The 12,091-nt window shown below is 40.1% G+C and overlaps 1 protein-coding gene across 2 annotated transcripts; it reads left to right on the top strand.

Annotated features, from left to right (window-relative positions):
- The first annotated feature begins 414 nt into the window (after positions 1-414).
- On the top strand, positions 415-11,587 carry mapkapk5 (MAPK activated protein kinase 5). Of its 2 annotated transcripts, XM_077561412.1 has the most exons (14): positions 415-1,366; positions 2,670-2,743; positions 3,517-3,592; positions 4,550-4,647; positions 4,725-4,833; positions 5,064-5,153; positions 5,246-5,341; positions 6,024-6,104; positions 6,192-6,379; positions 6,482-6,602; positions 6,690-6,820; positions 7,733-7,848; positions 7,934-8,038; positions 8,936-11,587. In XM_077561412.1, exons 1-14 carry the CDS (start codon positions 1,331-1,333, stop codon positions 9,028-9,030), a joined length of 1,416 nt encoding a protein of 471 aa, XP_077417538.1. In that variant the 5' UTR covers positions 415-1,330; the 3' UTR covers positions 9,031-11,587. The 2 variants fall into 2 exon arrangements, with proteins under 2 accessions (XP_077417538.1, XP_077417539.1); XM_077561413.1 differs by lacking the exon at positions 3,517-3,592.
- The last annotated feature ends 504 nt before the right edge of the window (positions 11,588-12,091 follow it).

The raw sequence follows: 12,091 nt of genomic DNA, 5'->3' as shown, positions 1-12,091 counted from the left end.
ACACTACGTGCATGCGTAGAATCAGCTTTTAGTAAACATTGAATACATTGTAATTAAATTGTACATTAGCATAGTACTCACTACACATGAATAAATCCATATACTGAGATTGCTACTGTATCGTGTCTCCCTCGCGTGGACAATCGTAGGAAATAGTGAATAATGTAAACGCACCATTTTAGTGAACGCTGCCATTTTTACTTTAAATCACCGTCCAATTTATTTTTTAGATGTTATTTTGTATACATGTATTCGTTCGTAGCAAACAAAACAATAAGAAATTGAACGGGAATTTTGTGAATTTTTTAACCACATGTTTAAACCATCAATGTGTTTATATTTTTAGCATATTTAATAAACCTTAAATATGTTTAAAAAAAATCTATTTTATAGTGTAAGTTTTGAATGTGGTCTGTCATTAAAACATTTTGATCAGGCAATATGGTTTACCTACTATTGTGTACCTTACGGCAATCGAGATGTACCCCCTGTGACAAGTTGCTACATGATTAGCATAATAGGTGCGTGCGTGTCCTGGGGTACTTTTCTCAGACTCTTTGCAGTTTCCACCCTTCGAGGCAATCCATTCAGCGGACAACAACCAGCGGTCAATTGGCGTCCCCGGTAGAAGGATGTTAATGTGGATTTCGCTTTCTAAAAGCGGCAAACTTAACTTGTCGTCTGAGCCAATTCGCTAGCTTGTTAGCTAAGCTTGAGCTCGACACATAAAGCTGCTCGGGGCTTTATTATTTCAGGAATGTTAATAGCGGCAAGCGTTCATGCAGGCTTAAGGTGAGGGTAGAGTCTGTTTTCGATTCAAATCCACGTGATCGTAGTGTATTCGTCCACCTGATTGGGATGTCATTAGTCTACATGCTAGCTCGCGTGCTAGTGCTAGCAGTTCCCAAGAGTCACTAAAAATACACCCTTGTCCCGTGGACCCCCGCCTAAGCGGTGGACTCGTCCGCTCCATTTTTTTCCTTTTTTGCCGTTTGCGGCTTTTATTGTGACCTCGCTTGGTGTTTGGCACTCTACATGGTCACTACGGTGGATCCAAGGCGACAGGAAGAGCGAGCCGGACCGCGAGGTGGTGAGCCGGGTTGGGCTGACTTGACGCCGCATCGCGCAAGCCGGGAGGTGCTGGGGGTGAGGGTGGTGGTCGTGCGTTACTTTGTCCCCATGCCCTGTCGTTAGTAGTCGTACAACGAGCCCTGGTCCAGATAAGGGATACAGGAGCAAGGCTTGTTTAAAGGTCAAGCATAAAGTCTTTGATTCCACTGACAACTGCGTGAGATCTTACGTGGACAACACCTGTGCCAAGTGGATCATCATGTCGGAAGATAACAGCGCAGATAACTTCATCAAGGTAACTTTTGGGGGAACGAACCCTGTTATTTGGCATGTACCGGGTGTCCTCTGACATGAGACGTTAACTGAATGTGTACGTAAGTCGGAACTCACCCTATCTCTGTTACAACCACATGCGCGTTTCACAGTATGTATCTTGAAAATATGACGTTACGAACAAATTAACGTTTAGGCTGTATGAGAAAAAGCAAAAGCAAGCATTTGTGAGCAGGGATGTACATTTGTCAAAAAAATAGTGTTTTTAAACAGATTTGCAAATACGACAATATTGTAGCGTTCAAAGCAAATTTACTTCTGGTATGATAAAGTAAGTTTTGTTCCTGATTTAAGTGGTTGCAGAGTACTTCCAAAAGTTGTGCAAATTCAGAATTCAACCAAATTGTTCGGGATAAGTAAGCTATAAGTCCTGGAGAGCTCAGTACTGTTCATTCTGTAATTTTACCGATTTGACATATCATCATCATTGCTCTTTTTTTGTATGTGTATGTGCGCGTGTGCGTGCGTATGAGTGTGCGTGTATTCATTAGTTCACTTAAAACCTATTAAAAAATCCCAAACCGTTCACCTAAACCGAACACTTCCAGCCAGAGTCGTGAGGCCGTCAGGAGACCCGAGGAAGGACCAAAGAAAGTGGAAAAAAATATATATGCTATAAGTGTTAAAAAAAAACTTGAGTTCTACTTCTAACAAATCTTGTGAGACTACAATTTAATGAACATGGAAAGGAATAGTGACAAATCTGACAACAGAGAGAAAATATCATGATATCCATACAACCAGAAATTGAATTTACTGCTGCTGGGTATCATAAAATCAATACAATAATTAAACATCAATTCCAATAATGGTGAGCAGGACTGTATAATGAATGAATAGCATGACAACATCCAAAGAAACTAGCCACGCTGCCACGGATTTCACTTTATTCCCAAATTCCAATCCCCGTTTTCAAGAGTCGTCGTTGTTGGCGTTAAGTACAACCCCGCCTGTGGGTTTCCTTCCTGGCCCGCTACCTTCCATGTGTCACCAGCCTGCCATCCAAGTCAGCAGTAAAATGGGATCTCAAGTGCCCCCCGGGGGCCTCTGCTTTCACAACGGGGTCAGAATGTGCTTAATGGTGGCTTGACTGGGTTGGTCCCGCCCCCGGGAACTCGAACACAGTTGACAAAGCCGCTGGATAACTTGCGAAAAAAATCATCTGTGTTTGGTTGACTGCTCAAGTCATCTTAAAATCTGCTTGCAGAATAAATGTTGTCTGTTGTGTGGCTATCTTTTGATGAATATATTTACTTGAATTGCAGGAGGCGTCCATTCTAGAGGAATACAACATCAACTGGACGCAAAAGCTCGGCGCTGGCATCAGTGGACCTGTCAGGTGAGTCTGGACTCGGGTTCTTGACCAACTGAGGCGACTTCAAAATACAGCGTTATTAAAATCAAATTTGAATACCTAGCGGTACACAGCCCTTAGATTTGGCAAACTGAACCTCTGCAAATTTTTGTTGAATACCTCTGAAATACGATATTCAAAGTTTTCAGTGTTTTCCCGCGCACTCCATTCAGTAGTGAACAGCATGTACAGTACTGTACCACTAAAAAGCTGTAATTGCGCAATGTGGGTTGTTATGTTCTCAAAACGTAAGAAACCCAACACATTTGTCTGATGTATGGACATTACTTAGGAACTGAATGAGTCAGACTTGCACTTGTCTCTGTTGGAACACATCTGAGTCACTCCATATTTCTACACTGTTGTTTCTGAAATTGGCTGCGATTCACAAGGCCTTGTGCCTAATAGTCCTGCTGCACTTTTCTAATGAAGCCCAAACACACATTGATGTTATTCAGCCGAACCCCATCTGCTCCACGAGTCACCGTTGCCCTCCAGCTGGTGAACTTTAGTCAAAGCGAAATGTTCCTAAGGAAACCTTAACGGTCACCGATGGCTGATGCTTTGAGTTTTACAGAACGGGAGGGCGATATTTGAGCAAAATCAACAATTAACCTGCAATAATCAGTTTAACAGTCAACTTGCATAAAGAAATCACAAACCCACCAAAACCAAAACAATGTGAACTTGGGCCCGCTGCACTTCAAGTGACACGGCCGAAGTTAAGTTGTAACGCCGTCTGTTTCGCCCTCGTTAAGAGTTTGCTTGAAGAAGTCGACGCAGGAACGCTTGGCCCTGAAGATCCTCATTGATCGCCCCAAGGCCAGAAATGAGGTTAGACCATCCCTGCTTGTGGTTTTGTAGCACTTGATTTGATTTAATTTTTTGTGGGTAAGTCTCACATGCGTGCTTCTGCTGTTAGTGAGAATGTAACATTCTTATAAACAACGCGTTTTAGGTGCTCCTCCGTGTCAGCGTGCGAGCTCTCTTGACAGCTGGGAAAATAGGAACGGAACATCACCTCAGTTAAATCAAGAGCTTTTTTTTTTTTTTATAGAAGCACAGCATGTTCTCAAAATGTGCACTGTGGGAAAAAATACTAACAACATACTCTCTTTTTTTTTTTTAACTCACCAATTCATTTTATACAATAAAAAAATAGAAAGATTATATCGAGTAATTTATGCAAAATATGAGGACAGATAATGGATGTTTTACCCCCTTAATACTTAAAATATCACAGATGCTCGTGTGAATGAACAGGTATGAAAGTCATTAACACTACACTAAACTCTCATGTGAACTGATGTTTATTTACTCATTTGCTCCCAAAAACGTCTAAAAACGTTTTTAAATTTTAAATGTTTTAAGTATCCCAAAGACGTTTTTTTATGTTTTTTTTTGTTAGAGTATACAGAAGGCTTTGTTTGATGCAGCTTCTCAACTGCAAAGAACACTTGAAGAAATGCTGGTTATTACACAAACGGCCAGCAGGTGGCAGCAGAGCATAGGAAATGAACCAGGACCATGTTGAAAAGAAACCTCAATTACTCTCAATTCTTAATAGATTCGTGAATAATGATGAAACGTAGCTATATTCTAATGCTAATTGCTGCCAAACGGAAACAGATAGAAATATACTGAGAAGAGACTTTCGTTTTTTGAGTGAAAATAACTGGGTGTGAATCAGTTAAAAAGTTACCGAAAACAAATCTAGCAAGGGAAAAGAAAGATTGTACAGTGGGTCCCTTTCTATATCTTAGTTCACCCTCTCAGCGTCTCTGCCTGCAGGTGCGACTCCATATGATGTGCGCCAACCACCCAAACATGGTGCAAATCTTGGAGGTGTACGCCAACAGTGTCCAGTTCCCACACGAGTCCAGCCCGAGGTAACTTTGTCCGTTTTCTTCTAGCATGTTTTCTTCTTCTTTTTTTCTTTTTTTTTATAAATGGTTTTATTTGGCAGAGCCCGGCTTCTGATCGTCATGGAGATGATGGAAGGCGGCGAACTGTTCCACAGAATCAGTCAGCACAGGCACTTTACTGAAAAGATGGCCAGCGAGGTCACAAAGCAGGTAGGCAATAAAATAGCACAAATCAAAAACTCCTCGTGATTTCTAAGCAGCGTCGTCTGGAAGTATGTTTAGGAAGTCTGAATTGTCGCATGACTAACAAGCACGTCTAGCGGTCTCGTTAGCAGCTCCCCGCTTGGATTCAGCAGCTGATGTCACACTAGATCAGCGCGCCATATGGTAATTAGCAGTTGTTTGGACACACACATAAACGTGTGACATCACTCCCGCAGATCAGTCAAGCCTTGGAACACTGTCACTCTTTAAATATTGCACATCGAGACCTGAAGCCAGAGAACTTGCTCTTCAAGGATAACTCTCTGGTAATTAAGAGGAATTTGCGCACATGCTCTTACTTAATGTTTTTTTGTTATAGCTTTACAGTTGTTGTGATTTTTGACCTCGTTTCCCTCAGGATGCTCCCGTGAAGCTGTGCGACTTCGGCTTTGCCAAAATCGATCAGGGGGACTTGATGACACCGCAGTTCACTCCCTACTATGTAGCGCCTCAGGTAAGAAAACAAACAGAAAACCCGTCAAATAGAAGAGACTTGAGATAGACCGATATGTTTTTTTCAGGGCCAATACCAATGCTGATTATTAGTAGTCAAGGAGGCCGATAACCGATATTTGAAGCCGATATTCATTTTTAGTAAAAAGGGGGGAAATATATTGGCGTTAATTAAAAAATAATTCAATTTTTTTTTCAATTTTTTATTTTTTGTTAAAGAAAGATTATTAAAAATTAGGGGCATCAGGCGATTAAAATTTGTAATCGTAATTAATCGCATGATTTCATTAGTTAGCTCACAATTAATCACAAATTTTATATCTGTTCTAAATGTACAAAAAAATTAGGTTTTCATACTCTTAACGAAAATGGGGAAAAAAATGTTAAACTAATAGAAATAGTTAAAATAAATTTTTGACGTCTATAGCCGTCAATGGCAGTGAATGAGTTTTAATGTCAACAAAAACAAAAGGTTCAGAAGGTTCCAAAAAGTTAACTGAAAATTTAAATAAATAGTTCCCTGAGTTTAAAATGGTTTTAGATTTACCGTTTATCGGCCATCAGATTTTGAAAAAAGGCAGATACCGATATTCATCAAAATGCCCAATATCGGCACTGATAATCGGCCAGGCCGATTATCCCTAGAAGAGACACGAAACCTTGACTGGCTTGTTGCTGTGCAGGTACTTGAGGCTCAAAGAAGACACCAGAAGGAAAAGTCTGGAATCATACCTACCTCACCCACTCCTTACACCTACAACAAGGTCAGACTCGGACCCCCCTAACCTAACGTCAAAGGCACTGTAAATCCTTAATAAACAAACTCTCATTGTCTTTTTTTTTTTTTCCAGAGCTGCGACTTGTGGTCTCTGGGCGTCATCATCTACGTGATGCTGTGCGGCTACCCTCCGTTTTACTCCAAGCATCACAGTCGCACCATTCCCAAGGACATGAGGAAGAAGATCATGATGGGCAGCTTTGACTTCCCCGAAGACGAGTGGAGTCAGATCTCAGAGATGGCCAAGGACATCGTGCGCAAGTAGGTTTAGTAAAAAATAATAATAAATAAACGCTCCAACTCAAAACTTTTTCAAGTTGAGTCGCCAACCACGCCGCCCTTCTCGTTATGCTCCCTTTTCAGGCTGCTGAAAGTGAAGCCAGAGGAGAGGCTGACCATCGAGGGAGTCCTGTCGCACCCGTGGCTCAACTGCACAGAGGCCCTGGACAACGTGCTGCCCTCCGCCCAGATGATGATGGACAAGGTGGGCGGCGGCGGGCGAGCGAGCCGAACCAGAAGTCGCCCACAGTTGGGAGTTGTTTTAAATAAATCTACTGTGTTATGATGACAGGCGGTGGTGGCCGGCATCCAGCAGGCTCATGCGGAGCAGTTGGCCAACATGAGGATTCAGGATCTGAACATCAGCCTGAAGCCGCTCAACTCCGTCAACAATCCAATCCTCAGGAAGAGGAAACTACTCGGGTCTGTTTTGTAGCATATTATTTGTGCAAATCCATTTTTTTTATACTAAACAATGTTATGAGTATTTTGCAATTTGAGGGAGAAGTAAATGGGGAAAAGCACAATTATGGAGAGAATTAGTTTGAGAGACGTGTGTTGGTAGGTGCTGATGATTTGGCTTGCAACAGAGTCTAATTTGATTCCGATCAACTTTAACCCTGGAGAACCCACTGGGTCAAATTTGGCCCCTATAAATTCTGCTACTCAAATAACAAAGACCTTTATTTATTTATTTTTTAACAAATTTAACTTCAAAAGTCCAGAGTGCCACTTCTGACCCCTGCATGGGGCCATCTAGTGGATGAATATTGCACTTACATGAGCCAGAGTGGTGGTGACAAGATGGCTGCTGGCAACATGCTGTTTTGTTGAGCTGGAAATCAATCCAAACAAAACCATCTTCTCAGCAAACCATCAGATGGTAAAATTGTGTTTTTTTTTTGTTAATCTATTTCATATCATGTTGCAGAATGCCTAGGAGTATGTTTTATATATATATATTTTTGATAAATTAGCAACTCTGAGCTAGTTCAAAAAAAAGGGTTAAAATTGTAAAAACATATTTTGGTGTTCAATGAACTTATAGCAGTCAATAAATGTATAATTCATAATTTTCCAAAGAAGAAAAGGGTTCTTGGGTTCTCCAGGGTTAAAATGACCGTGCATGAACAGTATTATTTTTATCCTCCACACTTTTTTTTCCCGTGTCACAACTCCCACATAATACGTCGTTCCTGTCCCCCTGCTATTTTGCTGAGGCTTACCGTAACTCCGTATGTAAATGAGATGTGAATTGTTAACCCGCCGGTGTGAAAGTTGAGAGGGAGTGCGGCATGTCTGAACAGAATGTGCCGTCGCTGTCGTTATTCCCAGCCCCAAGCCCAGCGACGGTTTCTTCATTCACGACCCGGAGAACGGAGGCGAGGACTCCAACGTAGCGCTGGAGAAACTACGCGATGTCATTGCACAGTGTATTCTTCCACAGGCTGGTCAGGAAACTTAAGACACACACACAGGAACAAATCTGGGGGGTGAAATGTCTTAATTATTGAATTTCAATTTGTTTGTGTTAAGGAGAGAACGAAGACGAGAAGCTGAACGTGGTGATGTATGAAGCCTGGAGGTTCAACAGGGACTGTAAGGTGCTCAGAGACGGCCTGCAGGGACTCAGTTGGGACGGTCAGTTTTCGTTTTTTGTTTTTGGGTGAGGATGCTGCGGCTGGACTTTTAGCTTTGAGCGAAATTTTTACATCTTAAACTAGAGATATGAGCTCTTTCGAAATCGGTCAGTTTTTTGGGCTGATTTATTATACGGAACCAATTATGGTATTCAAACATCCTCCTGAACAACAACTGCTGTTTTTCTTTCTATTGTAAAAAAAATATATAAAAATTGAAAGAATATTATAAAACAGTCAGATGTTCCGCCTGTAATTCATATTTTTGTTTTTAATGTTAAGGGACCAACAATGAGGTTGTTTTAATTAAATGGATTCATCTCCGTTATTTGTATTTTATTTTGCCAAATATTGAAATTGGCATCAGCATAAAAAAATTCCAAATTGGTTGGGCGCTATTCTTAACCGATTTTTCGGAATGTGAGAGATCCCACATATGACGGGAGGGGGGGGGGGGTTACCATCCGTTTTCACTGCTCTTATATTGTGTGTGTGTGTGTGTGTGTGTGTGTGTGTGTGTGTGTGTGTGTGTGTGTGTGTGTGTGTGTGTGTAAATAACTGGCACCGATGCTATGCATTAGCCTAGCTATGATATTTTGCCTTGTTTGTTAGCATGAAGCTAAACTGATTTTCGTATGGCACATGACACCCCATAATGACAACATAAAAACAACTTTTTGGAAATATATGCAAAATAAAAACTAATTTACACATTTACATCAGTATTACCAGCCTTTGTTGTTACCCCTTTGGCAGTAAATACACTCACTGGCTAGCCTCAAATCTTTCTGAATGTGATGCCACAAGCTTGGCATACTTCTCTTTAGGCATTTTCAGCCATTCTTCTTCGTAGCAACTCGGGTAGCAGCCAAGTCTTATTTGTTGTTTTGTATTGCAGGTCGCGCATTCTGTGAAAAGGTGGATCGCTTGAAGTTGGCCGAAATTGTGAAACAGGCCATTGAAGAGAGGACAAATCTGGAAGAGTCTCACTAGCGAACATCTTTCTATCGCTCGTTTTTATATTGATTTTTTTTAAACAAGGCTTAAAAAAAAAAAAAATCAGCTTTTTCTTCCCGTGGATTCACTTGCAAGGCCTATTGTACAGCTGTAAAAACAAACAAACAAACAAAACTCATTGGTACTTGCAAAGAAAAAGACTGTTTTCATTTTGGAAAAAAAAGATGACAGTCAATTAATTCAGTGTGAGAAATTATTTTCTTGGAGGGAAATTTTTATTCACAGCTTGCAGTCATTTGTTTTATCCCAATGATTTAGTTTCTTTTAAATTTCCAAACAGTTTTATTTATTTAAAGAATAAGTTCCTTTATTTATATTCATATTTTTGGGTAACCGCCTGTGAGCAGGCTTTAAAGAGAAGAAATTAGATTTTCAGCACGTTATACTTTTTAGGCCTACAGTCCCCCCTCACCCCCACCAAGTAAACATGTTTATGTGACTCCCTCTCTTAAAGCTGCAAAGACACACTTGGACTAAAATCCAAGCAGACCTGAACCATGAAGGCTCTTCCGCCTCCCAGCAAATCATTTTTTTTTCTTCACAAAATCTTGCCTACTTGAGCTGCCGACAGCATCTTGATCTTCCTCCTCCGCTTCCCTTTACTGTGTCACACACTCGCGCTACTTGTATCCTTCAAAGATTCATGTTGGTAAAAGTCATGATCCAGCCTTAAACATTGGCTCCTTTTTTTGATGTGATTTGTTTCAGTGGAAGTGTTTTGAGTTGCGTGTCATGCTGCTTGACTGACTGCAAAGAAACAAATATTCCATAAACCATATTTCTTCATAGAGAGGTCATTTCTGTAAGACGCCATGCACCGATTAGTCGCCAGGTTCGTTTTAGCCTCCCTTCTCAGCTGACTATACACCAGTAGTATTATTTAATACTACCCGAAAATTGGCTTTGTTAAAAATGAAGGCCTGTCCCCCCAATAACCGCCAATCTTCAGTAAGCAATAAAAGCCTCCACCCATTACCGTTTTTTTTTTTTTTTGCAGAAATATTGGATGAGATCACCATGGAATAATGACCACATTCATAAATTGCTAAATGCTAATATCCACACACTGTAGTCAGTTTCATATATGGTCATGCTCATGTGCTAATGTTTGTGTGTCATGTCCATGATGGGGCTGTATGCTAATGTACATTCGAGTCATGTCCGTGTCCTAATAATGTCCATACTATGGAATAGCCCATATATGGTCATATCTATGTATTAATAATGTCTGTCAAATTGAGTCATGACCATAAATAATGTAGTTTTACCCTGCTTAAACTATATGTTCAAGCCTGTGTGCTAATGTCCATATATGGTCATGTACAGAATATGGAGTTATGCCCATATATGTCCATACTATGGAATAATGTTGAAATGGTCATGTCTGTATGTAGGATTGTCCATATATGGTCATGCCTATGTGCTAATGTCCATTAAATGGAATCATGACCATATATAGTAGATGCATTACCTAGTATAAATATTGCAGTCACGTCCATGAGTTGTCTTGCCCAAATATGGTCGTGTCAATGTGAAATGCCCGTACCGTGTAGCTTATGTCCAAGCCCATGTGCTAATGTACTTAAGTGTATTCATGTCCAAATATGGTCATGTCCATATATGGTAGGTTATGTACTTATATGACCCAAATGGACACGATTCCATGTAATGGACATGTCCATATCAGCAAATCACACACTGATGAAATACATCAGCAGTGAGCCGGTGTGGCGTTTCCATGGTGACGGGCTGAGCCAGCAGAATTCTGCACATCCTCTTATTATTCACAGCTTCATTGTTTTTGTCTCTTGCTCCATGACTTTGTTCCAGGAAGGGGGAAAAATCTTTATGGGATAATTCCTCTGCAACCCATTTCAATGATATTTTCCTTTTCCTATCATTTGTTGTTGTGAAAGCTTGTCAAATATTTTTGGATATGCTCAGCTAAAGTGAAGGATGAAGTGGTCACTATACACTACTTTTAGTCAAAAAGGAAATTGTTTACATCAACAAGTGTTACTGAAACCTTAACTTTGTAAAATGCTTAAGACTTGGAGTCCCTTTTTTTTTTTGTCCTCGGTTAGTTCATTTCATATTGTGAGCGATCATTTTGGGGGATTTTTCACAAGTGTGACTCCCTTTAAATCTCCATGACAACCAGAATAGAAAGGTTTTGAAGGCCTTATTGCACAAGCAAACGTGCCTTGCAGACTTTTCTTATGAGTGCAAAATTGTTCAATCATTTTGTTGTTTACCCAAAAATGAAATCATTCCACAAATGGGATTTTTTTTTTCTTATTATTTTCAAATGACTTAAAATACAATCATTGAGGGGGGGGGGGGGTTGTAACTGAAACTGCATTACAAAATGAGCCTTTTCAGTTGATCATGTGATTCAAAATGATCTTTCACCAAAAGTGGTTATCAATGTCAGCTGATGTAGCATGAATCCATCATGGAAGTCTACATGTCTTTCTGCCTTCTCTGGAATGTCTTCAACTTGCTGACTTTGTAATAAAAGGACTTTTCAAGAGCTTTTCATCTTCAGTCTTTAATGCAACTTTAAGGGCCAACTTGGGAGTTCTATTTCATCCCTCATTGTTGTTCTTGTGATATTCTAACTTTTTGTAAAATTACTTTTCCTCACAATACACCTTTTCTCTCAGAACTACTTTAACCGAACTTTTCCCCATAACGTTACAACGTTCTCATATTATATTTCTCATGACCTTCCATATTCTTACACATTGTTGTGATAACTCTTTCTGTTAAATTGCAGCTTTTCATCTTTATTTGAACATGACTTCTTTATCATTTAGCAGTCAGTTGCGGTATACTTGTAAATTACATTTTTTTTGCCCCATTTTATACGAAAATAAACACAGTTTGAGAGTCCATGGGACTAACGGCTGCATTTTGTGCAACCTACATTTTTCTACTGTCGACTGTAAAAGAACGGGAGAAAGTCTATTCTGTCATTTGGCAAATTCGGTTTATATGTAATTATTGAACATAATATCATGTGAGTATTGAAAAT

Source organism: Vanacampus margaritifer, chromosome 3 (assembly GCF_051991255.1).
Source record: "Vanacampus margaritifer isolate UIUO_Vmar chromosome 3, RoL_Vmar_1.0, whole genome shotgun sequence".
Taxonomy (NCBI): domain Eukaryota; kingdom Metazoa; phylum Chordata; class Actinopteri; order Syngnathiformes; family Syngnathidae; genus Vanacampus; species Vanacampus margaritifer.
This window is presented reverse-complemented; position numbering and strand designations above follow the sequence as displayed.

What these genes read in the sequence shown, in the direction of transcription:
- mapkapk5 (XM_077561412.1), top strand. Translation starts at nt 1,331, where the DNA reads ATGTCGGAAGATAACAGCGCAGATAACTTCATCAAG. An exon ending in CCACACGAGTCCAGCCCGAG is followed by an intron (nt 4,648 to 4,724) that starts GTAACTTTGTCC and finishes TTTATTTGGCAG; the next exon opens with AGCCCGGCTTCTGATCGTCA. An exon ending in CTCCTTACACCTACAACAAG is followed by an intron (nt 6,105 to 6,191) that starts GTCAGACTCGGA and finishes TTTTTTTTCCAG; the next exon opens with AGCTGCGACTTGTGGTCTCT.